The sequence below is a fragment of the Rhinichthys klamathensis genome, unplaced genomic scaffold (assembly GCF_029890125.1).
Source record: "Rhinichthys klamathensis goyatoka isolate OS25496 unplaced genomic scaffold, OSU_Roscu_1.1 h1tg000341l_1, whole genome shotgun sequence".
NCBI lineage: Eukaryota > Metazoa > Chordata > Actinopteri > Cypriniformes > Leuciscidae > Rhinichthys > Rhinichthys klamathensis.
The window spans coordinates 1297995-1322500 of NW_026606855.1; the positions used below are offsets into that span (position 1 = coordinate 1297995).

The window sequence follows — 24506 nt, forward strand, 5'->3', positions numbered from 1 at the left end:
CAGTCTTTTAATCCAGATTTAGTTCCTTCAGTCTTTCAGGAATGGACCTTTTTCACGGACTGTGATGACGCGTTACTTATACCGGTCATCAGCATCGTAAATCCCGCAGAGGTTTTTTTATTTTTCATTTTAAAAAATATATATTTTTAAAAAGTATGTACATTTATAACACAATACTTAGTATTATATCACCTTTGCATCAAATTACAAGAAACTAGTTAACACTGCTGTGTGGGCTGTTGGAGCGAGGCCGTGACTCATGAATATTAATCACGTCACGTGACTGGACGCTCAGCGAATCTACGAAACAACGTATTCATCGTCCACCTCTGAATGTGTAAAAAAAAACATTTTCAGCAAGATATGAAACTGTAAAAGGATTTAAAACACTATCGGGAACAGTGATACGATTATTTGAACATTACTACTCACTCCAGTTGGCAATCTGTTAGACAAAATTGTTTTATACAGAGTTCTTAAAACGGTTGCCTGCATATGTATGTATTTTTATAATAATTGTTAGTATTATGTTGTGGGTATGGGCAATAAATGTCATATTAACATTTTTGGGAACACAAAATGAAATGTTATGTGAACATTAACAGCTTTCTATGAACATATTGTATATATAAAGTACTTATTTTTGGGACTGGAGCAATAAATGTCACTTGTCCTGTATCGCCCCCTCTTGGCGTGTTGTGGTATTACTGCAGTGCGCAGTATGGCTGAACTCTCTGCGCACGCGCGAGGCGAGCAGTGCAACAGATACGGACAGAAGGACACGGACACCTGGAGTAAAAGCGGACTCTCAAACATAGTTTTAAAATCAAGATCTAAGGCAGGGAGAGTTATTTAAACACGTCCTTCAGGTGAGTGCGCTATTCTAAACACGAGTACTGTTATTATTATTTTGAAATCTTACCATGAAATATGACCATTTGGTCATAAATGGGAAGTATTTGTATTATGGCGTGATTTATGAGAGTTATATATATTTATATATTCTGTAACTGCATTTTTAACCTAAGTTGGCTACTGTTATTCGACTTTGTCCTATTGAAGACTTTTGCTTTTCTTTAAAAGCTTTAGAAACGTAAAAATAATGATTGTTAAACTTAAAGATGCACTTTATAATTATATTCTTGTATTTTGATACACCTTCAGTTGCAGGTAACAGTATCTGTAATAAATTCCTCAGATTCTTCAGATGGTGAGGAGGTGTGTCAGATTTAAAATGAACCAGGAGTCATGAACACAAATCAGTATGAGACTTAGATGATGCTTTGAAAAATACACAACTCCTAATAATCTATGCATATGACCAGACTCTCTATTTAGACACATTTGACTACCATATTATAGTGTACTGGGTAATTCAAAGAACATATAGAATTTAAAATATATATATTATTATTGTATCCTTATTATATTGTTTTTAGCAATTATGGATCAATTACAAAGAGTTCAAAAAAAAAAAAAAAAAAAAAAATCATAAAAAACTTGAATACACTATAATTTTTATTATTTGGCTGGCCAAAACAAATTTATATAATACTGCACGTTTAAGCACTGATAAATAAAAAATAAATAAAATGAAACAGTTTAAAAATTATGTGGCTGCTATTATATTTAGGTTTAAACATTTAAAAGAATATATATATATAGAAATTAAAAATATATATTTTAAAACACATATATATCCAATATATACATCTTATTAAGTGAAAAAATAAAATCAGTTTAAAAATAAAAAAGTAATAAAATAACATATACTGTAGGTTTAAGCATGGAAGAAAATATTTAAATTTAAAAAATGTTAGTTTACAACAATTTTTTTTAGCACTTATGGATCAATTACAAAGGGATCAGCGAAAACACCTCATTACCTAAATAAAATAATACAGTTTACATATTATTCACTATTTATTTCCTGTCAGCATGTCAGAAACAGGCAGGTGTAACAACAACCCTCAGTTTTGGGTCTGTTTCCCGGACGGGGCACGTGTATGTGTTACTCACACTGTGTCTGGGTGAGGTTACAGTAGTAAAAGTTTCTCCCTCTCTCTGTGAGTCACTAGTGGAGCTCAGTTTCCAGGATCCACACCCAGCGTCTCCTCATCCGTCTGAACTTTACTGCACACATTTATTTACTCCGCCATGGAGAAAGTATTCAGAAACGATCAATAATTTGCTACCTATTCAAGGTCATATGAATACACTAATAAAATAAAAATACAATTTTGTATATAGGCTATTGCATATTTGCTTTTAGAAAATATTTTTATATATTCAGCCGCGATGCATTAAAATTGATCAAAAGTTACATTTATATAATGTTACAAATCTTTTTTATTTCAAATAAATGCTGTTCTTTTGAACTTTCTATTCATCAAAGAATCCTGAAGAAGAAAAAAGTAGCTATCATGGTTTCCACAGTAATATTATGCAACATTGATAATAATCATAAATTCTTCTTGATAATAAAAATGTATGCAGCAGCAAATCATCACATTAGAGTGATTTCTGAAGGGTCATGTGACACTGAAGACTGGAGTAATGATGCTGAAAATACATGATCACAGGAATAAATTACATTAAAATATATATTCAAATAGAAAACAGTTATTTTACATAAATTTTACTGTGTTTGTTATCAAATAAATGCAGCCTTGGTGAGCAGAAGACACTTTCAAAAACATTAAATCATTTTACTGTAGTAGTGTATATACATTTTTAGCTCATTGTGTCATTTTTCTTTTCAGTTTCTTTTTGTAAATTATAGTCAATAATGTGTTTTTTGCTTCATTTTTATTAATCAAATTTTCTTTCTTATGATTTTGAGATGAAACATTCTCTGAAAATGTGTTCTTCACCCAATAACCATAATTCCCTGAACTCTGCCTATCATGTAAGGAAGGGTTAGTCCTTTAGCAGATAAAGACCGGGGGATGTTAAGCTGGATTCATGGTTTTTCTCAGACCCGTCAAGTTGAAAGGGTTAGTAAAATCTCTTACTGTTTCAGGATGGCAGACGCAGAGGAAAAAAACAATAGCTGTGGGACAATATGCCTTAAATACCTTCTGTTCATCTTCAATCTTCTCTTTTGGGTGAGTTTATGAGGTATGTTTTTATTATGCGTTTCTTAGCAGGCTAAACGTGTATTTGTAGTGGAAATTCAGAACTGTTTGCCTTTCTAAGCACAAACAATTTTAATGCAAATTAAAAAGAAAATAAATAACATCTGAACGCGTAAATAGGCCAGATTTACTGCAAAGACAATTGTAACTGTCCTCCCAGCTGGCAGGTGGCGCTGTGATGGCAGTGGGAATATGGACTCTGGTGGATAAAAGCGACTACATCAGCCTTCTGTCCTCCAGCTCCTACATGATCGCTGCCTTCATCCTGATTGGTGCGGGTGCCGTCGTCATGTTCACCGGGATACTAGGATGCTGCGCCACCATCAGGGAACAAAGAGCTCTTCTTTTAGTGGTGAGAGAGCATCATGGGTAACGCAAACTGATTAATCCAGGTGTGCCTGGCCTCAGTAACAATAATCAGGCACACCTGGATTAATCAGTTTGTCCAATAATGACAGACAGGAAACAAAGGGCTGGCTGAAGTTCAGGAAGTAGTGCAGCTGTGCATAAAGCCTATTCAGAGCCACCGAATGACGAATACGGCACTGTTCTACGCCGTTTTGTAGTAGGTGTGTTCACACTGAAAATTACAGGTAGAAAAAATATACTTTAAATATTCGGATGATGCACTTAACCCTCTGGTGCTGTTCGGTCATTTTTTGACCCAAAATGTGAAAAAAAATCTAGTGGACATGTTTGGTACTGCGCCCAAACAAAATCGTACTGAAAGCTAATTTTTTTAAATATCAACCTCAAATACAGAAAACAACTGGTTTAGATTTATGGCTTTGATTTTCTCACAGTTGTAGAAATATGCGTTTCATATAAATACACAAATAGTCAATCTTTTTTCCTCTGGTGCTGTTCAGTCATTTTTGACCGAAAACTTTACGTTTTTTATTTTTTACTTTGATGGTACGAAACTTGGTAAAGGTTTTGGCACTTGCTATGTGAACACACAAAAAAAGAAAATAATGGACATGATTCAAAAAGGTTTAATGGTCCTGAAAAAATACTGACTCTTGTTTGCGGTCAAAAATGTGCGCATTGGGAACGGACGGGAAGCGAATTTCATCTAGTGGAAGCGTTTTTGAGATATCAACCTTAAATTTGGAAAACAATTTGTTTAGATTTCTGGCTTTAATTTTCTCACAGTTTTAAAGTAAATCATGTTTTGAAAAATACATATTTCATAGAAATTTGACAATAGTTGTTTAATGCAAATGTTAAGCAATGCAAAAAGTAATGCAAAGTTTAATGCTTTTTTCATAATAATAAACTTAGCCTTCTATAACTTATTTTAGTTTCACTTTTTTCACTTCAGCAATAATCTGTAGTGTCTTCTTTAAAATAGACCAAAATTAAGAGTGTGCTCCAAAGCATTCTAGGTTTAGATATTTCATTTTCAGATCCATACTCAAAAAAAGGTAATAAATGGATAATGACTCTTCCATAAATATAATTTAGTACCATAAAATTCCCTAAAAATACAAAACATTGCATAAAAAACATCAAACTAATATAGAGTATTAATTTCATTTAAAAAAAGTAACCTTTTATTTTAAGCTGACATGAGATACACGTTACAACACGTACTTACTATAACAGTAAATTATGCATAATAACAACTAACCCTAAACCAAACCCTAACCATAACCGTAACTCTATAGTAAGTACATGTAGTTAATTATTACCCAGTACTTATTTGAGTGAGTATGTAACTACGTCACCTTAAATTAAAGTGTAACCAACGAATGATGGTCATTAACGCGAGCAGCACCAGAAACGAAGTGTGGGATGTTGGACACTTCATAGAGCATAAGTACTGGATAGTGTAAAGTGCGTCATATATGGGACACACAACTAAAGTCTGATAATAGTGTTGCTTGTCAACAGGTCATTTTAACATAGGAAGGAAGCAGGTGGCTTGTAGGGCCTATAAAAACGTCTGGAAAATGTTAGCTGAATCATCTCTGTTCAGCCTGTGACGAGATTCAGCACAAAAACCTCCGCCAGACTTTACTTTGAGTGAAATATTTTGAGTAATGTAAACATCGGATTATAGTAGGCAGATTTAGACCGTTTGGATTCCTGCACACAAAGGCCAGGAATTATTCTGGAAACAAGCAGTCACACTAACGTGTACTAACTTTCTAAATTAGCTTGATTGTGTGTTGTCATTTAGACTTAGTTGTCTCAAAGCTGTCATCAAATCTGATTTAAATAAAGACGTGTCGTGTGTATCTTTAAGAGGTCAGACTTAGAAACTGAGTCACAGCTGAGGAATGACGGGCAGCAGAGAGAGGGGGGGGGGGGGGGGGGGGGGGGGGGTATAGAGGAATGAGAAGGGAGTGAATCCAGAATAGAGGAATGAAATGAGAGTGGTTGGCTGGGGGAGGACAGAAAACAGAGAGGGAACACAGAAGAATTACAGGCTGAGAAAAAAATAATAGTGCTTTTGACCTTTGTTAAAACTCCTCAGTAAAACTCCTCAGATGCCATTTCTTCACTTTTTCAACAGCTGGTGGACGAGGTTCTTGAAAGACCAATCATGCACATATTTAAATTCTGTTATTATTTACTTCCATCCAACCGAACCTGGGCCGAGTTGTTCAAAAGTAATCTGACTGGATTTCGCCTATCAAATCTTGAAAATGGGTTGTAAAAAAAAAAATCCAATCTTGGTTTGATTTGGATCAAATCATCAGTTTGTGTTGCTCAAAACTGTTTAGTAAAATCGGGATACATTTTATAAAAAAAAAAAAAAAATCAGGATTATCCTGATCCTAGCAGAAAGGTGGATTTCAGGAACAAAAATGTGATAAAACTTTTAATCTGGTCAAAAATACAACATTTGTATCATGTGATGTATACACACATTATTTTTTATTTTTCTCCTGATTAGTTTAACTGTTCAAGTAATAAATTAGAAGTAGTCTTAAGTTAAAGCTGCCGTCGGCAACATTTTTTTGATCATATTCAGTGAAATCGACACTATAATCCGACAGAACAACATAAATAAAGTGGTTTTAGAAAAAACCCCGAGCTTCTAACTCCACCTGGAGCGTGTTATTTGTTTTGCAAAAATCCACCGCTCCCGGATAATCGGGTCCAATCAGCGCAGGGGGGTGTGAGATCTGACTGTCAATCACAGATCGGGCACACGCCACCCCTCGCGCACGTTACAATCACATACACACGCCTGAAGTTCGCGCAGTAACGAAGAGTGATGATGGCGGATGTATCTCGCTACGGCTTTCAAAACACTAACAAATCAAGTAAGCTCATTTAGAGTATAAATGACGTTAGCAATTGCAATCTATCGGTAGATTAGCCAGGGCAGCATACCTCCAAATACTCCATGGTGTTGATGGATGCTGATGAGACGGGCGCGTTCACAGATAACCTGCTGGTGCACACGCACTGACGAGCATGAACTGGGTGGGAGGGTATCCGTTGATTGTGGGGGAGGGGCACGAGAGTTGTAAACATTCAAAATTTTGCCTAAGTCCACTCAATCACCCAGACTTGCCGACTGCAGCTTTAAATTAAGCCTTTAGGTAGCCTACAGTAAAGTAAAAAATAAAATATGGCGCCATAAAATAATCCACTATCAGCTGTGAATCAAACAAACATATATTTAATTTAAAGGGTTTTTGATCACTGTTTGTAAACTTCATTGGCACGATCATAAGAGATGAATTAGTCAAATGGTCTTTGTGAGAGCAAAAACAAAGCTTCTCGTGTGAACACTACGGGGATTTCCAGATTTGGTAATCTGGATCTGGATCAGGGTGATCCAATGCAATTTTGCTTTGAAGAATCAGCGCAAAAGTAAGATGGATTACCTGATCCTGGATAGCAAAACCTGGGATTTCCAAATCCAGATAATTCTGATCCAGACTAAACTGGGCTCTGGTATCCATCCAAATCTGTTCATTATTGAAACATTTTGTCCATTTTTGTCCCTACAGTTCTGCGTCCTGTTGTTGATAATCTTCCTATTGGAGATCACAGCTGGAATTTTGGCCTACGTCTATTATCAGGAGGTAAACTCACATTTAGGATGAGGAATAAATGCTATATTTCTATTAATTCAATTTGGGTGAATTGTGTCATATTCTGTTAAACAGAACTCTTATTCTGTCCGTTTTTCAGCCACATCTTTATGTATGCATGCGAATAACAAGTTGATAAACATGGTTGTAATATTGCCATGAATATCATAGGAATGTAATATGCCATTCTCCTCAGATTCACATTAAACCCACATACACATGCCGAGTGTTGTATGTTTGCATGCTTTCCATCCACTTTCCTCCTTTTCCATCTTTATAAAACCCTTTGTCTTCTTCCTCCTTTTCTTCCTCTTGCTCCAGTGTTTTCCTCTCTGCTACCAGGTAAACAATTACGTAGACAAAAAAAAAAAGTTACTCATTTATAGCTGAAGTTAGTTTGATTTTTACTTCAATAGTTCATTCAGAAATAAAAAAAATACTGTAACTTACTCATCCTCATGTCAATACAAACCAGTATGCTGTTATATTTTCCGTGGCTGTGTTAACATTATTCCGGAAAATAATAACATGAAGTTTGGAATGACATGAGGGTGAGTAAATAATGACAGATCATTTTGATTTCTTTGATATATGGGACTTTACTTTGTGTCTATGAAAACAGACTTTGCTATATAGAGTACGCTTTATAGATATAGCTTGTGGTCTGATGGATTTCTCTGTGATTGCAGCTGAACGCTGAGCTGAGAGCTGATCTGAAAGAGAGGATGGTGGAAAACTACCAGCAGCCTGGACAAGAGCACATCACTAGAGCCATCGACAGACTCCAGCAAGACGTAAGACAGTCATCTATCGGTCTATCCGTCCCACTAGACCCTAGCAACCACCCAGTGGACACCCAACAGACAGTTTCCTGAAGTAAAAACTATTCATTTTATCCATGGCGAAATTGATTTTTAACAATAACTTATAAACTAGGGATGCACCGATCATGATTTATTATGGCCGATTTCCGATTTTTTTTTTACAAGCAAATGGGCTGATTCTGAGACATACTGTTCATTTGCTCTATTACAGGCCAAACTGGCCTTAAACACAAACATATCTGTTGCCATTTGAAAGCCACTGCACTTTAATCATGATCCAAATGAAGATGCTACATACATGTAGCATAAGATATTGTTCTTTATTTTAATTAGATTGTTTAAAGCAAAAAAAGGGGGACAGCACTGTTGCACTCTATACGCTGATTTCACGCAGCCGCCATTTTGAAATCGAAAGCGAGGCTCCGGTGGGAAGAACCCCGGAAGTACAGATAAACAACAATGCCTTGGACTACCAACCCGAAGCTACTGCCGCCGCGATTTACACTATTTGATGTTAATATCCAATATAGAATATGTATATAGTTTGTTCCTGCTTCTTTTTTTACGTTCTGATTGAATTATATATATATATATAAAAAAAATATATTTATAAATGATTTTCACTGTATATAGTCTAAAGTATGAAAGAAATGTACAGTTTTAGAATAACTAATTTCTACATTAAACACAACAATACGCCATCGCATTCGCGCATTCGGTTTACTTCCCACCGGAGCCTCGCTTTCAATTTCAAAATAACTGCTGCTAGAAATCAGCGTATAGCAGCTGCTTAGCCATGTCATAACACCTTCCCAGAACACCTTAGCAACCACAGAGCAACTACCAGGCAACCATCTAGAACACCTTAGAAACTTTTAGACTTCTAATCTGTTTTAAACTTTAAGACAAGGCTTATCAAGCCCACATTTAAGGTCTGTGACAATTTTCCTTAACTATAATAATACAATGAATGAACTCTTTTAAACAGCTTTGAACTTTATAGTCTTACAACATCATGACAATGAAGGCTTTTGAACACAATTTCTCAGTCTCTGAGCATGTGAGTTTCATGCATCATAGCATCAGACACCACAAGCCCATGGGAAAATGATCCACCGGTCACAAGTAGAATGAACTCTTTTCTTGTTCCCGTGCCCCCTCCCTCTCCATCTGTTTTACGATGCAGCTGAAGTGTTGTGGCAGTAACAGCTCAGCGGACTGGAGGGACGGGGCCTGGATACAGACGCCTGGTGCTAACAGACGCCTGGTGCCTGACAGCTGCTGTAAGACCCCCACAGACCACTGTGGACTCAGAGACCACCCATCCAACATCTACAAAGTAGAGGTACATTGAGATACATACGAAGTTCTGTCATGAAAATCTAGATGGCGCAGGCTGATTGGCCCTTAACTTAATCTGCTTGCAATCACATCATTCTCTATGGGGCACAGCTGATTGGTTCCTGCTGTATCAGTAGCCAATGAGCTCGCTGCTCAACTTTCAAATACTGGTCAGAGTTTGCTGTAGCAGTTGCAGCACGCGTTCAGAAACCCTCCATCTTCCCCAGCTCCACCTGTATAGATCTGCTACGGGTAATTCGTGTATGCTATATTGTACAGCAGCAGCATGTCTTATTTCCTCACACAGTAGTGTGTTGTGTATGTATTGGCAGTAGCAAATCCTGTATCTGCTCTGCGGCAGCAATAACCAACAGAAGCAGCAATAACAGCAGCAACAGCAATAACAGCAGCAATAACCAACAGCAGCAGCAACAATAACCAACAGTAGAAGCAATAACCAACAGCAGCAGCAACAATAACCAACAGCAGCAGCAACAATAACCAACAGCAGCAGCAACAATAACCAACAGCAGCAGCAACAATAACCAACAGTAGAAGCAATAACCAACAGCAGCAGCAACAATAACCAACAGTAGAAGCAATAACCAACAGCAGCAGCAATAACCAACAGCAGCAGCAACAATAAAAGTAGCAGCAATAAATAACAGTATCAGCAATAACCAACAGCAGCAGCAATAACCAACAGCAGCAGCAGCAATAACAGCAGCAGCAATAAATAACAGTATCAGCAATAAATAGCAGCAGCAGCAATATCCAACAGCAGCATCAATAACGAATAGCAGCAGCAATAAATAACAGTAGCAGCAATAACCAATAGCAGCAGCAGCAGCAATAAATAACAGTAGCAGCAGTAACCAACAGCAGCAGCAATAAATAACAGTAGCAGCAATAATAACAGTAGCAACAATAACCAATAGCAGCAGCAGCAGCAATAAATAACAGTAGCAGCAATAACCAACAGTAGCAGCAATATATAACAGTAGCAGCAATAACCAATAGCAGCAGCAGCAGCAGCAATAAATAACAGTAGCAGCAATAACTAATAGCAGCAGCAGCAATAACAGTAGCAGCAATAAATAACAGTAGCAGCAATAACCAATAGCAGCAGCAGCAGCAATAAATAACAGTAACAGCAATAACCAATAGCAGCCAGCAGCAGCAATAACAGTAGCAGCAATAACCAATAGCAGCAGCAGCAGCAATAAATAACAGTAGCAGCAATAACCAATAGCAGCAGCAGCAATATCCAACAGCAGCATCAATAACCAATAGCAGCAGCAATAAATAACAGTAGCAGCAATAACCAATAGCAGCAGCAGCAATAAATAACAGTAGCAGCAATAAAAAACAGTAGCAGCAATAACAAATAGCAGCAGCAACAATAACAGTAGCAGCAATAAATAGCAGCAGCAATAACCAACAGCAGCAGCAGCAATAAATAACAGTAGCAGCAATAACCAACAGCAGCAGCAGCAATAAATAACAGTAGCAGCAATAAAAAACAGTAGCAGCAATAACCAATAGCAGCAGCAGCAATAAATAACAGTAGCAGCAAAAAAAACAGTAGCAGCAATAACAAATAGCAGCAGCAACAATAACAGTAGCAGCAATAAATAGCAGCAGCAATAACCAACAGCAGCAGCAGCAATAAATAACAGTAGCAGCAATAAAAAACAGTAGCAGCAATAACCAACAGCAGCAGCAGCAGCAATAAATAACAGTAGCAGCAATAAAAAACAGTAGCAGCAATAACCAATAGCAGCAGCAGCAATAAATAACAGTAGCAGCAAAAAAAAAGTAGCAGCAATAACAAATAGCAGCAGCAACAATAACAGTAGCAGCAATAAATAGCAGCAGCAATAACCAACAGCAGCAGCAGCAATAAATAACAGTAGCAGCAATAAAAAACAGTAGCAGCAATAACCAATAACAGTAGCAGCAATAAAAAACAGTAGCAGCAATAACAAATAGCAGCAGCAACAATAACAGTAGCAGCAATAAATAGCAGCAGCAATAACCAACAGCAGCAGCAGCAATAAATAACAGTAGCAGCAATAAAAAACAGTAGCAGCAATAACCAATAGCAGCAGCAGCAATAAATAACAGTAGCAGCAATAAAAAAACAGTAGCAGCAATAACAAATAGCAGCAGCAACAATAACAGTAGCAGCAATAAATAGCAGCAGCAATAACCAACAGCAGCAGCAGCAATAAATAACAGTAGCAGCAATAAAAAACAGTAGCAGCAATAACCAATAGCAGCAGCAGCAATAAATAACAGTAGCAGCAATAAAAAAACAGTAGCAGCAATAACAAATAGCAGCAGCAACAAACACAGTAGCAGCAATAAATAGCAGCAGCAATAACCAACAGCAGCAGCAATAAATAACAGTAGCAGCAATGACCAATATCACATTTCAAATTAAATATTGCTACCCATATGCTTCCATAATTTTGAGACCCTGCTGAGATCTCTCATTTAAACTCTTTTTTTATGTCTCTCAGGGTGGATGTATATCCAAACTAGAGGAGTTTATTCTTCAACATCTGCTGATTTTGGGCTCAGTGGGTCTTGGGATTGCATTTATTCAGGTGAACAACTCTAATATAAATCTAGCAAATATTTTTACTCATATTTATTTATTTAATTAACCTTTGACCTTCTCTGTTTGTTCCAGATTGTAGGGATGATTTTTACCTGCTGCCTGTATCGAAGTTTGAAAGAAGAAATATACTGAGAGAAAAACACTTTATTCCCACCAACACCAAATAAACCTTCCTGCTGTCTTCATTGCTGTCTGTTACTGTGTGGTTTTAATGTGTTGTGTGTCATGATTATGATGGCGGGTCAATATGTCTTGGCTGCAGGACAGTCGTTCTGGAAAGGGAACTTTACATTGTCTTGTTTTAAGCAAAGAATATTGATGCAATGTTTGTTAAAAGTTTGAATTTTGCAGTACAAATAAATCAGTGGAATAATAACGATTGTTTTGTTTCTGACAACACATGCCTTCCATTATTATTAAACATACTTTCCAGTTACAGAAGTAATTATCGGCACAATATCAGCATTAAGATGGCTTGTAATGTTTATTAGAAGATTACGGAAATCTTGAAATGACATGAATTTCTAAATGCTTTGTGTGTAACATTTGTTCAATTAATAAAACATTCAATTTAATTTATTTGCATAAGTTGGCAGTAATATTTAAGCTGTTCACTGTGTTTGTAGATTTTCTGTATAATTAATAAAATAATGATTTAAAATGTGCATGTCGGAACTACTTACCCAGTAACTGTTTTACCCGGAGCTTTAATACCAACGGACCCATCGAAACAAGCAGCTGATCAAATGATCTAAGTTTCTGTTTTTATTGTAATTTCAATGGATTTATTACACTTGAATACATGTTTTTAGTAGGTTATTGTTGACGTTAGTATTGCCACTATCGCTGGTTAATGGTCAATCTCTAAAAACAGAGAAAACTGTAAATTAGTCGATATAAAGCGTCTATGATGACATCTAAACCTACATGTCTGATAGTGGCCAGTTCTGCATCTGCAGGTGAGACTCAAAACATCACGTCAAATGAACGTTAACATGCATAGTTTGTGTACAGTTACAAAAATGCCACCAGCGTTTCCCGAGAATATACAATTTGCATGCTATTTAAATACATTCTATCTATTAAATTATTTTAAACGCGTTTTATTTTTGTCTATTTGTTTTATTTTATTTTGGCTCAGGAAAGATCTAGTATTTTGGGCATTGTTTATTTCTAATTTTCTATTCTAATTCAATTCAAAAAGTGGTAAAATTCCAGTGAAAAAGATGGTAATATCATTGCACTTTTCTATTTTTAAATTAAACTTTAAACCCTGGTACTTTTGTACTGTTTTGTGTTTATTATGAATGTAAAGCATTAAACTGTGTATTGTTTTCCCTGCAGGAGTTTCAGCTCGATCGTTCAATCAGTGTTTCAATTTGTGCAGTTCAGTGTTTAACGTGCAGACAGCGACACCTGGCGTGAGGAAACACACACTGCAACATCTACACATTAATGTTTATTCATCCACATAAGCCTCAGTTTGCTGGATGTCACAGTTTTTGTCTCACAGGGGAAGACAATCGACTTTGCAGGCGTGGATGACAGCACAGCCCGATGGGTGCAAGAGTTCAGCGTCAAACCCTACGCCAACCCGGCCAAACTCGAGTCTATCGATGGTCTGATGTCTGTCAGATTTTTTTTTTAAATCTGAGTGCACAAGTGCATTTATAATAATTAGGATGTGTGATGTTTCAGGTGCCCGCTATCAGGCGCTGTTGATTCCCGACTGTCCGGGAGCCCTGAATGATCTCGCCCACAGCGGGTCCCTCGCACGAATCCTGTCCCACTTCATTTCTCAGCAAAGTGAGGGTGTCTCTTTGCATCTCAAATACTCAAGAGTTGTGAGATGGGTTTAGTTGACGTCTGTGTGATTGCAGAGCCCGTGTGTGCTGTGGGACAGGGCGTAGCTGCTCTCTGCTGCGCTACAGAGGAACACAAGTGGATATTCAGTGGCTACAGCATGACTGGGGTGAGTGATAATGTCATGTGAATCAACAAACTGTGGATTTATGGAGGAATAGCTCATTCAATGTGATGTTTTTTTTACAGCCCTCTGTGTTTGAGCTGGTACGTTCTCCAGAATTTGCCAACCTGCCGCTTATTGTGGAGGATTTTATCAAAGACAGTGGTGGATCTTACACAGGTGCAGGGGTTTCTTTTAAATCTATTAAAGGGAAAATTCATGTCATTCCAAACTTGTTTGACTTACTTTCACCATAAAAGTCATCCACTATATTGCTGTATTTCAAGTCTCGTGTGAGTGACACCTCGAATTTAAGTTGTTAATAATTAGGACTGGGACACAAATCTCACGATTTGATTTCAATTCACAAACTTGCAATTCGATTCGATTCGATTCTTGATTTGTTATCTGGATATATATCAAGTACAGTACATGTCATTTTTTTTCACGGATTTTTTCTCTCTCACTTGGTACATTAATGTAACCTGGCCCTGGCCAGATGAATTTCGCTCCGCCTAGCTTCACTCACATCCATCTGGAACCTCTTCCATTGAGAGTGATTTCTCCAACCAACTTTATGGTTTAGCCAATCAGGACGCAGGGCGGGAGTTTCATAGATGTGACGTAGTGGAGAAGCGACCGTGAGACTGTTTTGATTCAGACAACAATGGCGGCTCGCATCGAGGAAACTAGCGTTAACATTGATGCTGCTATTTCATCCGTGTTGTCCAATCTACCTAATATTGTTTCATTAAAAGAACATCAGAGAACGGCTCTTAAGGCTTTTTTTTTTCACGGGTTGGCTTCGGTGTGAGTGGTTGAAATAGCACGTCTATAAAGATGACAGACAAGTGGCTTATCCAATCATATGCAAGGATTTTTGATAAGGCCCAGCCTTCTGAAACGCCATTTCAATGGATCGGTTCCAGCCAGGTGGATGAGTGAAGCTAGGCGGAGCGAAATTCATCTGGCTAGGGCCAGGTTAACATTAATGCTGAAGGTTAGAAATTAACAACTGATTTGTATACAAACATTTAAATTGCACATAAGTCAGTTTTTATAACAATAGCTTTATAATAACTTTTTATTGATATTGTTATCGTTTTTTGAAACCGACACTTACATGGCTAATCATTTTTTTTATGACGTATTCAAACTATTGATAAACCGGTTAAGTTAAAAATAATATGTAATAGAGTGCATATGTTTATCAAAATGCTCCTTTCTAGAGTTATTTTTTCTAGTTTACTAGCAGCTAACGAGTTAATGGACATTGAATGGCTCTTATGAGGTAAATGTAAAGTTGTGTGACATTGTTTACATTACAAGGTGTTTTATTGACGACTTTTCACGATTGAAACACATTTATCGATAACGAGACATGATAAATTGGTACTGTAGTTTTCAACATAGCCCTACCTTCTGATGTTTCATGTTTATTTGGTGCTGTAACTAGTAGTAAAGAGGAAGAGGATCCATTAACGACCCGCTTGAACGGAGCGATCTGTCACGTGACGTCACATTACTAGCGCCAAAACTGTATTGTTGGAATTTCATAATAAAATTGTAAGTAACACAGGGATTAAAGTTCTCCGTCGCTACGACGGATTTCCGTTAATTGCAGCGAGTCTATGACGGATATCCGTCAATTGCAGGGTTCCCGTCTGTCCTTATGTCTTAAATTAACTTTTCATAATTTTAAGGCCGTAAATAGGCTTTCATTTCGCAAACAGTGTGATAAATGTCTTAATTTTAGTTTGAATAGGTCTTAAATTAAGGAAAGATGATGCGTATTCACCCTGCTGAGGGGGGATGTGATAAAGCCTGGAGTGGAGCAAAAGCACGTTCCTCTCTCCACTCTAAGCATTCTGTTATCACTTCGCTTATGATCCACTCCGGGTTTTCAATTCCCGCTCACGGAAAAACTGCTCCCTGGACCTTGTTCACTCAATCTTGTCAGGCGAGGCTACAGCTCGTTTGCTGCGGTCCCATGATAGAAAACAGAACGCGGGTCAATATTGGTCGTTTCTCAATTCCAAGTACGCAAACTTCGGACTTGCGTCCTTGGTAGTTCGGACTTGCCAAGTTCGACTCAGGAGAACAAACTCCCGAGGACGAGAGGACGCTGCTAACAGCGCGTTCTTGATCGCGTCACTCAGCACGCGGCTACTCCGGTTATCAACTCTGCCTTTTTTCATCAACACCACTGTGCCTCTTTTCTTTTATAAATGAACATAATTATTATCATAAACATATAAATGGCCACACAAATGTGGTTCAGGCAACGCACATTGATTTATCATATAGTTATAACAACACGAAATATAGCTAAAACACAAACCTGCTTCTTTTTGTTTTCATTTTAAAAATATGAAACATTATTTATCATTAAAACTGACATTTAACAAACAGACAGGGTTGTATCGTTTTATTGTATTATGCGTACACATACAGTGAAGAGAATGCATAGTAATATAATATTTTATATATTTTAGAATATATAAAATTACACAACCATGTCTCTTTTTTGTTAAATGTCAGTTTTAATGCTAATATCCCGTTCAAAAGTAGTAGCCTAATAGGTAGGCTATAATAAGCTATACAATGAGAAATAAAGCAAACAATTCAATTAAACATAAGTCAGCTCTGTAATAGGCTACAAAGTTAAAGTTAAATATAGCCTACATAATAAAGTTATAAAACTTCACTTTGCCCTCAGCCAAAACAATTTGCCATGGCACAAACTATATATTAATATAGTTTAGCATTGTTTGGTCTCATAAGATAAATAAAAACATGCACTGAAAAGTTATGTAGATGGTTGATTATTTGTCAAGATAAGTAATTGTTTTTCATAGATTAAAATAGCTTTTAAATTACTCAATATTAGATCGGTTTTAAACATCTTCCCTTAAAACGCTATTGGTCTCGACTATTTAAATAAAGTTACAGGAATATGACTTGGCCTGAAAAAAATTTCAGTCAGAAGAATTTTTTTCACTTTAATCCCTGGTAACAAAATAGCTATTTATTGGATTCGTGGGACGCTACAAATAATATTTAGTGAGGTTTTGTTCAGGCATAATAAACTGAAAACAGTTTAGACATCGGTTCATCAAGATGACAATGATTAAAATCCCGAAATGGATTTCGTCAACCCAGCCCTATTAATAGTGTTCCCTTGCCTAGTAGTAGATGATGACAGAATAGCATTTTGGGTGTACTCTATCCCTTTTACCACATGCTACTGGTGTTTATGTGAAGCATAAATTAATTCTGTCCCTCACAGCGAGCATCGAGGACGCAGTTCATGTGGTCCTGGACCGCCATCTTGTGACTGGGCAGAACACGCAGTCCACATCAGCGGCCGTCAACAACCTGATTCTTCTGTGCAATTGCAGATAAACCTTCAGCTGTTCAGAAGACAACGAATTCACAAGAGCCAACTTCACGAAATCTGAACCAGATGTTTTATACTATCGAAAGCACATGTATCCACAAACATTCTTCACTCCAAATGCATTTCTCACACCAAATGTTTAGAAATTTCTGACTTAAAATTAAATTTAAGGACATGTTCTGTCTACAAAATATGAATGTTTCATTTGAATGCTTGAAAGGAGCACAAGATGATTTATAGATTTAGACATGTTCTGTAAATGGATATCAAAGCATTACACTGTAATAAAAGGCTTTATTTTAAATTAGGCTACTTTTCCCCCGTCTGGAACAGTACTAAATTAAAAGCTCCTCATTTCAGCTTTTAAAATGCAACAGTCATCAATTCTTAGTGTAAACGTGATTATTAATTATATTATTTTGTTTATTGACAGTGTGTTGTTGGTAAAGCTCGACTTGTTTTCAACATTCCTTTAAAGTGTAAGATGGTTTAACACAGGAAATACCGTGGTTTTTCATATCACGTATGCAGATCTATGATGTGTGAAGAGAAACAACGAATCAAGAATGTTTGATTCGTTGATAGAACTGTTTTACTTTGTCTTTTTAACTGCTGTAATGTTTTGATTTGCTCCACAAAAGGAATCACATAATGTGCAGTATTACTAACAATGCAGTATGAAAAAACAAAACTGTACCAATGAATTAATAAAAATTGTATTCCTGAATAAAATAAATTGCATTAAAATGCTGGTTCTCTGTTAAGAATGCACTTGATAACACATAATTAAAAAATAATTTTATTGGCATGCTCAGCAACAGTATTGTCATAAATATCATGAAGTGCTTTGATAAATCACACTTTATTATTTGGAAGTAGATCGAACAGATGTAAGTCAGATCACAGGTCACAAAAGCTCATAGAAATAGTCCAGTCCTTGTCCCAATTCCCACATGGAAATTCCTGTTCCCAGTTCAGTTGCCAAAGCGATACGAAGCTGGAGAAACTAGAGCAGAAAAAGAGCCAGAACTGAATAATACCCACAATTCACTTTAATATTTTGTACTATTATGGCACTAATATTACAGTTACCTTTAAAGTGGGATAGTAAACAACATGCTTCAATCCGTTATTCCTGAAACAAAAGAAAGACTTGTTATAATAAATATAATAAGACTTGTTAAATGTAATAATATCTAAATGTTTTATTTTACTGCAACCAAAAAATGTGAATCATAACAATAAGCATCTTTTCTTTCTTTCTTTATTTAAACAGGAAAAGATTTTGACAATCAGAATTCTATGCTTAGCATCTTATTGTGTTTAATCAGATTACAAGCTTTGAGAAAGCTTTGTGAGCCAAATGCATCAGGATACGTTTGTATACGAGTGTTTAACCTTTTATAATTGAAGAAATGTTCTCCAGTGTTTTCATCCCATTGCAGTTTGGGTTTCACTTCCTTCAGCAGTTCAACATACCTGTTTGAAAATTAAGATTATATATGAACTTTGTCAATGATAATTAAGAACTCTTAGTCATCTTTATAAGTATTTTTTTAAAATAAATTTAAATTGTCCATTCAACAACAAAATGAGAATAACTGACTAATAGTAGTAGTAGTAGTAAAAACTATCACAAAAATCTTTCAGTTTCATGGAAATTTTATGAAAGCTTGTTTCCGAGAATTGTAGGGGTGGAACGGTACATGTATTCGTATTGAACCGAAACGGTACGGGCGTCACGGTTCGGTGCACGAATTTGCACGGAGAATACACGGTACAAATAAAAAAAAACCTCTTAAATAGCGATAAATTTCGCTCTATTCGCTTTTGGTGTGACTGTGAACGCAGCAATGAACAGGCTGCGATCAAGATTGCAATGCTGGAGTGTGTGTGTGTGTGTGTGCGAGAGAGAGACAGAGAGAGGCGCGGGTGCGAATTGCGCGATCGAACAGTGTGTGTGTGTGTGTGTGTGTGTGTGCGAGAGAGACAGAGAGAGAGAGAGAGAGAGAGAGAGAGAGAGAGAGAGAGAGAGAGAGAGAGAGAGAGAGAGAGAGAGAGAGAGAGAGAGAGAGAGAGAGAGAGAGAGAGAGAGAGAGAGAGAGAGGGAGGCGCGGGCGCGAGCGCGAATCGCGCGATCGAACAGAGTGTGTGTGTGTTTGTGCGTGCGCGTGCGAGAGAGAGAGGCACGGGCGCAAATCGCGCGATCGAATAGTGTGTGTGTGTGTGAGAGAGGCACGGGCGATCGAACAGTGGAAACATAAAAACATACTCCGTCATTTTTTTCATACAGGACATCATTAAAACGGCAAATTGTTTACTTATATTTGTGTACACTCGCAATAAAACACAACATTGTACTTTTGTCACACTCTAAACTCATGTCAAACTGTAACCTACAACTGTTAACAAAAGTTTTTAATGGTAGTATTATTTTATACGGAAATCAATTATTTATCATTCAGATGAGAATAAAGTTAGGGTTAATTAAAATGAAGGAAAACAAATATATTGATCTGAAATAGCAAATTAATTTTAAATTCATTCAGGTACAATTACCAAACATATCTCATGGTCTTTTCGTCTTTTTAATAATTTAATTAATAAACTAATTATATAAAACTACTGTCGGTGCACTACAAATAAACTGGTTCTATGCCTTTATTAATAAAACGTATATAAAAAATACAAGGCTTAAGACATTTATAAAAAAGCCTTCTGCATTTTTGTTTTGCTATTCACTCCATTGTACCGAAATCGTACCGAACCGTGACGTCTGAACCGAAGTATGAACCGAACCGTGACTTCTGTGTACCGTTCCACCCCTAGAGAATTGAGAATTTAAAATAAAAAAAGGTAATTGCGACTTTTTATCTCAGATTTCTGTTTTTCTCGCAAATAAGACTTTAGAATGTGCAATTGTGAGTTTATATTTCAGAATTCAGGGAAAAAATTTGATATAAACCCAGAATTGTGAAAAAATCTGAATTGCGAGATATAAACTCATAATTGCGTGGGGAAAAATCTGAATTGCGAGATATAAACTCATAATTGCGTGGGGAAAAATCTGAATTGCGAGATATAAACTCATAATTGCGTGGGGAAAAATCTGAATTGCGAGATATAAACTCATAATTGCGTGAAAAAAAATCTGAATTGCGAGATATAAACTCATAATTGCGTGAAAAAAAATCTGAATTGCGAGATATAAACTCATAATTGCGTGAAAAAAAATCTGAATTGCGAGATATAAACTCATAATTGCGTGAAAAAAAATCTGAATTGCGAGATATAAACTCATAATTGCGTGAAAAAAAATCTGAATTGCGAGATATAAACTCATAATTGCGTGAAAAAAATTCTACTCAATTGCGTGAAAAAAAAATCAGAATTGCTAGATATAAACTTAATTGCGTGAAAAAAAATCTGAATTGCGAGATATAAACTCATAATTGCGTGAAAAAAAATCAGAATTGCGAGATATAAACTCATAATTGCGACAAAAAATCTGAATTGTGAGATATAAACTCATAATTGCGAAAAAATCAGAATTGCTAGATATAAACTCATAATTGCGAAAAAATCAGAATTGCTAGATATAAAGTCAGAATTGCAAACAAGTAAAAATTGTGGGATAAACTTGGAATTGCGGAAAAATCTGAATTGTGAGATATAAACTAGGAATAGCCGAAGTTTTAGAATTGCGAAATCTAAACTCATAATTATTGTGACAGCCATGATTCAGATAAGCGGGTGACGAAGCGTGTACCTCCCGCCCAGCAGTGGCTCCGCTCCGCCGTGGCTGCTGAAGTCCAGGCCATACATGTTGATCCCCAGCAGGATCTTGTGTCTCCACTGGTTGTGAGGGGCGAGCTGAAGCACACACTCTCTGACCCAGGGCAGCGGAGAGCTCGGACCCGGCCTGAAACACAGCCCATGTTAATGCTTCAGAAGAACTCGTGATGCCTGGACCATGTGGTTTATCAACAGTCAATGATGAAACCGGAAGTCTGCTGCAAGACGCATGTTTAGTGTTTACAAAAATGCTGAAATGAAATTAGTTGACATTAAAATGTATGTATTTAAATGTATCACCATTTAAAATATAATCATACAGATTAATACAATATCTGTTAAAGGAAACTTTAGGATATCAGCTGATATTATTCATATCCTATCATATTGAAAACTGAAAAAAAGAAAGAAATTCTCTTACTCTGTATTTATGTAAAATGTCAACATTCTCAAATCAAGATACATTTACTTGAAGCAAAATATATAACAAGCCTTGTTTTCAGAAAAAATTAAAATTAAGTCTTTGCACTTATAACAAGAAAATATCTAAAAAATATAAAAAACTAAATTTTTCTGTAGTTTCTGTACAAATACATAAACCATATCATAACAAAAACAATATTTATCAGTATCACCAAAAGTTTTTATTTTATTTGATAAAGTTTATAAACATAATAAAATGTTTCTGCATGCTTTTGACACAGAAATCCAGTCAAAAATGAAAGTAAAGCTGACATCAAAATCCCTGTTTGTGTGTCTGACCTGCCAGGTCCCGAATAATCGTACGTCATCAGACTGAAGGCGTCCACCACAGGTGCCAGTTTCTCAAAATCCTCCCGGCCGAACATGCCGGGCTGACCTGAGCTGAACACGACACAAACAACAACAGATCAAACTCAATGCACAACCAATGCTGGGATGGAAGGAGAAAAAGACTTGTTATTTACCCCGGCGCGACTGAAGGAGGGATGACCAGGACACAGGTCAACTTCCCAGCATTCAGAGTCTCACACAGGTGTGTGACCAGGTGCACCAGCTCACTGTAACACAATCACACACACAATCCAGATCCTATATCAGAACATGCTCATGAAATCATCTTATGTCTTAATGTGTGTGATGACATCCCATAGACATCTACTGGTTAAAACTAAATACTACAGACTCTAACCCTAAAAAATTATCAAAAAACAAACAAACATCTTTTTAGATTTAAAGATGTCCCAAAAGTGAAGTTTGATCAGTTTAAGTAAGTTGTTGAAAGCTAATTAGTTGATGAAAAGTTAATAATTAAATCGTAAAAATGTAAAAGGATTTAAATAAAACCAAAAATTGAAATAAAAAAAAACTTTCTACATTTTTATAATATTTTATTCGTTCACCTGCATGAACCAACAACAACATCAGAGAAACGTGAACATCTGAATGTGTTATTAAATTATTGAAATACAAGTTTTAATCATTTTGTAATGTGCCTGTCATTTTTATTAATTTTAGTTTTTTTTTTATATTTCTATTTAGCTTTAATTTTTATTTCAGTTTTACTTGTATTAATTTTTTTCCATCTTACATGTATATAACATTTATTTAAGCTTTATTTCATTGACCAGAATTTTTTTTTTAATTGTTCATTTGTTTGTCCTCCACACACACACACAACACACACTCACTTTCTCTTGTTTCCTCCGAGCTGACTCCATAACTCCAGTGTGTACCCATCAAACCCTTCGGCCTGAGGAGCAAAATCACAGTCTGTCAATAACTCTCACGATGAGCAACTATATTATCAGAGCAGTTCAACATGCATATACACTCACCGGCCACTTTATTAGGTACACCTGTCCAACTGCTCGTTAACACTTAATTTCTAAGCAGCCAATCACATGGCGGCAACTCAGTGCATTTAGGCATGTAGACATGGTCAAGACAATCTCCTGCAGTTCAAACCGAGCATCAGTATGGGGAAGAAAGTTGATTTGAGTGACTTTGAACGTGGCATGATTGTTGGTGCCAGAAGGGCTGGTCTGAGTATTTCAGAAACTGCTAATCTACTGGGATTTTCACGCACAACCATCTCTAGGGTTTACAGAGAATGGTCCGAAAAAGAAAAAACATCCAGTGAGCGGCAGTTCTGTGGGCGGAAATGCCTTGTTGATGCCAGAGGTCAGAGGAGAATGGCCAGACTGGTTCGAGCTGATAGAAGGGCAACAGTGACTGAAATAACCACTCGTTACAACCGAGGTATGCAGCAAAGCATTTGTGAAGCCACAACACGCACAACCTTGAGGCGGATGGGCTACAACAGCAGAAGACTCCACCGGGTACCACTCATCTCCACTACAAATAGGAAAAAGAGGCTACAATTTGCAAGAGCTCACCAAAATTGAACAGTTGAAGACTGGAAAAATGTTGCCTGGTCTGATGAGTCTCGATTTCTGTTGAGACATTCAGATGTTAGAGTCAGAATTTGGCGTAAACAGAATGAGAACATGGAACCATCATGCCTTGTTACCACTGTGCAGGCTGGTGGTGGTGGTGTAATGGTGTGGGGGATGTTTTCCTGGCACACTTTAATTCAATTCAATTCAATTCAAATTTATTTGTATAGCGCTTTTCACAATACATATTGTTTCAAAGCAGCTTTACAGAAAGTGCATTTCAGAAATGTACATAGAAGAATATAGTTAGTTAATCATCATGTATTAATTTAGGGCATAACATATCGCCGGCGTTGAGTCGTCTCTTCACAGGCGTCGAGTCGTCTCATCGCAGGTGTTGGAGCATCTGAAGTCTCCGTGAGAGGCTGGATACAAACTGGAGCACTTTAGGCCCCTTAGTGCCAATTGGGCATTGTTTAAATGCCACGGCCTACCTGAGCATTGTTTCTGACCATGTCCATCCCTTTATGGCCACCATGTACCCATCCTCTGATGGCTACTTCCACCATGTCACAAAGCTCTAATCATTTCAAATTGGTTTCTTGAACATGACAATGAGTTCACTGTACTAAAATGGCCTCCACAGTCACCAGATCTCAACCCAATAGAGCATCTTTGGGATGTGGTGGAACGGGAGATTCGCATCATGGATGTGCAGCCGACAAATCTGCGGCAACTGTGTGATGCCATCATGTCAATATGGACCAAACTCCCTGAGGAATGCTTCCAGCACCTTGTTGAATCTATGCCACGAAGAATTGAGGCAGTTCTGAAGGCAAAAGGGGGTCCAACCCGTTACTAGCATGGGGTACCTAATAAAGTGGCCGGTGAGTATGTATAATATTTTGGTTACATAAGAGTGAAGTTACACTAACTACAATATATGGCCTATAGACAGACTTCAGACTTTCGCCCTAAGAA

General features: G+C 36.9%; 3 protein-coding genes across 4 annotated transcripts in view; 2 read left to right on the forward strand and 1 right to left on the reverse strand.

Annotated features, from left to right (window-relative positions):
• The first annotated feature begins 345 nt into the window (after positions 1-345).
• cd151 (CD151 molecule) lies at positions 346-12362 on the forward strand. 2 transcript variants are annotated; one of them, XM_056272646.1, is made up of 9 exons: positions 346-869; positions 3023-3107; positions 3298-3489; positions 7112-7186; positions 7517-7537; positions 7885-7989; positions 9206-9364; positions 11886-11972; positions 12059-12362. In XM_056272646.1, the coding sequence occupies exons 2-9, from the start codon at positions 3024-3026 to the stop codon at positions 12116-12118; spliced, it is 783 nt and encodes a 260-aa protein (XP_056128621.1). In that variant the 5' UTR covers positions 346-869; position 3023; the 3' UTR covers positions 12119-12362. The 2 variants fall into 2 exon arrangements, with proteins under 2 accessions (XP_056128621.1, XP_056128622.1); XM_056272647.1 differs by lacking the exon at positions 7517-7537.
• Positions 12363-12728: 366 nt separating this feature from the next.
• Positions 12729-17407, forward strand: gatd1 (glutamine amidotransferase class 1 domain containing 1). Its single transcript, XM_056272648.1, has 7 exons — positions 12729-12945; positions 13331-13407; positions 13500-13605; positions 13685-13792; positions 13867-13958; positions 14039-14132; positions 17242-17407. Exons 1-7 carry the CDS (start codon positions 12894-12896, stop codon positions 17355-17357), a joined length of 645 nt encoding a protein of 214 aa, XP_056128623.1. The 5' UTR covers positions 12729-12893; the 3' UTR covers positions 17358-17407.
• Positions 17408-18137: 730 nt separating this feature from the next.
• Positions 18138-24506, reverse strand: part of chid1 (chitinase domain containing 1) — an 11149-nt gene continuing 4780 nt past the window's right edge. Inside the window, exons 7-13 of the mRNA XM_056272640.1 lie at positions 22818-22879; positions 22095-22187; positions 21910-22011; positions 21122-21274; positions 18751-18831; positions 18445-18487; positions 18138-18358 (exon numbers count right to left, since the gene is read on the reverse strand). Coding sequence (XP_056128615.1) covers positions 18260-18358; positions 18445-18487; positions 18751-18831; positions 21122-21274; positions 21910-22011; positions 22095-22187; positions 22818-22879 — 633 coding nt within the window. The 3' untranslated portion in view covers positions 18138-18259. The remainder of the gene's footprint in view (positions 18359-18444; positions 18488-18750; positions 18832-21121; positions 21275-21909; positions 22012-22094; positions 22188-22817; positions 22880-24506) is intronic.

Bases quoted from the DNA above. Each gene is read 5' to 3' on its own strand.
- cd151 (XM_056272646.1), top strand. From the start codon at position 3,024: ATGGCAGACGCAGAGGAAAAAAACAATAGCTGTGGGACAATATGCCTT. The intron at 3,108-3,297 runs GTGAGTTTATGA...CTGTCCTCCCAG, and splicing joins TCTTCAATCTTCTCTTTTGG to CTGGCAGGTGGCGCTGTGAT. The intron at 7,990-9,205 runs GTAAGACAGTCA...TTTACGATGCAG, and splicing joins TCGACAGACTCCAGCAAGAC to CTGAAGTGTTGTGGCAGTAA.
- gatd1 (XM_056272648.1), top strand. From the start codon at position 12,894: ATGATGACATCTAAACCTACATGTCTGATAGTGGCCAGTTCTGCATCT. The intron at 12,946-13,330 runs GTGAGACTCAAA...TTTTCCCTGCAG, and splicing joins GGCCAGTTCTGCATCTGCAG to GAGTTTCAGCTCGATCGTTC. The intron at 13,408-13,499 runs GTGAGGAAACAC...TTTGTCTCACAG, and splicing joins TGCAGACAGCGACACCTGGC to GGGAAGACAATCGACTTTGC.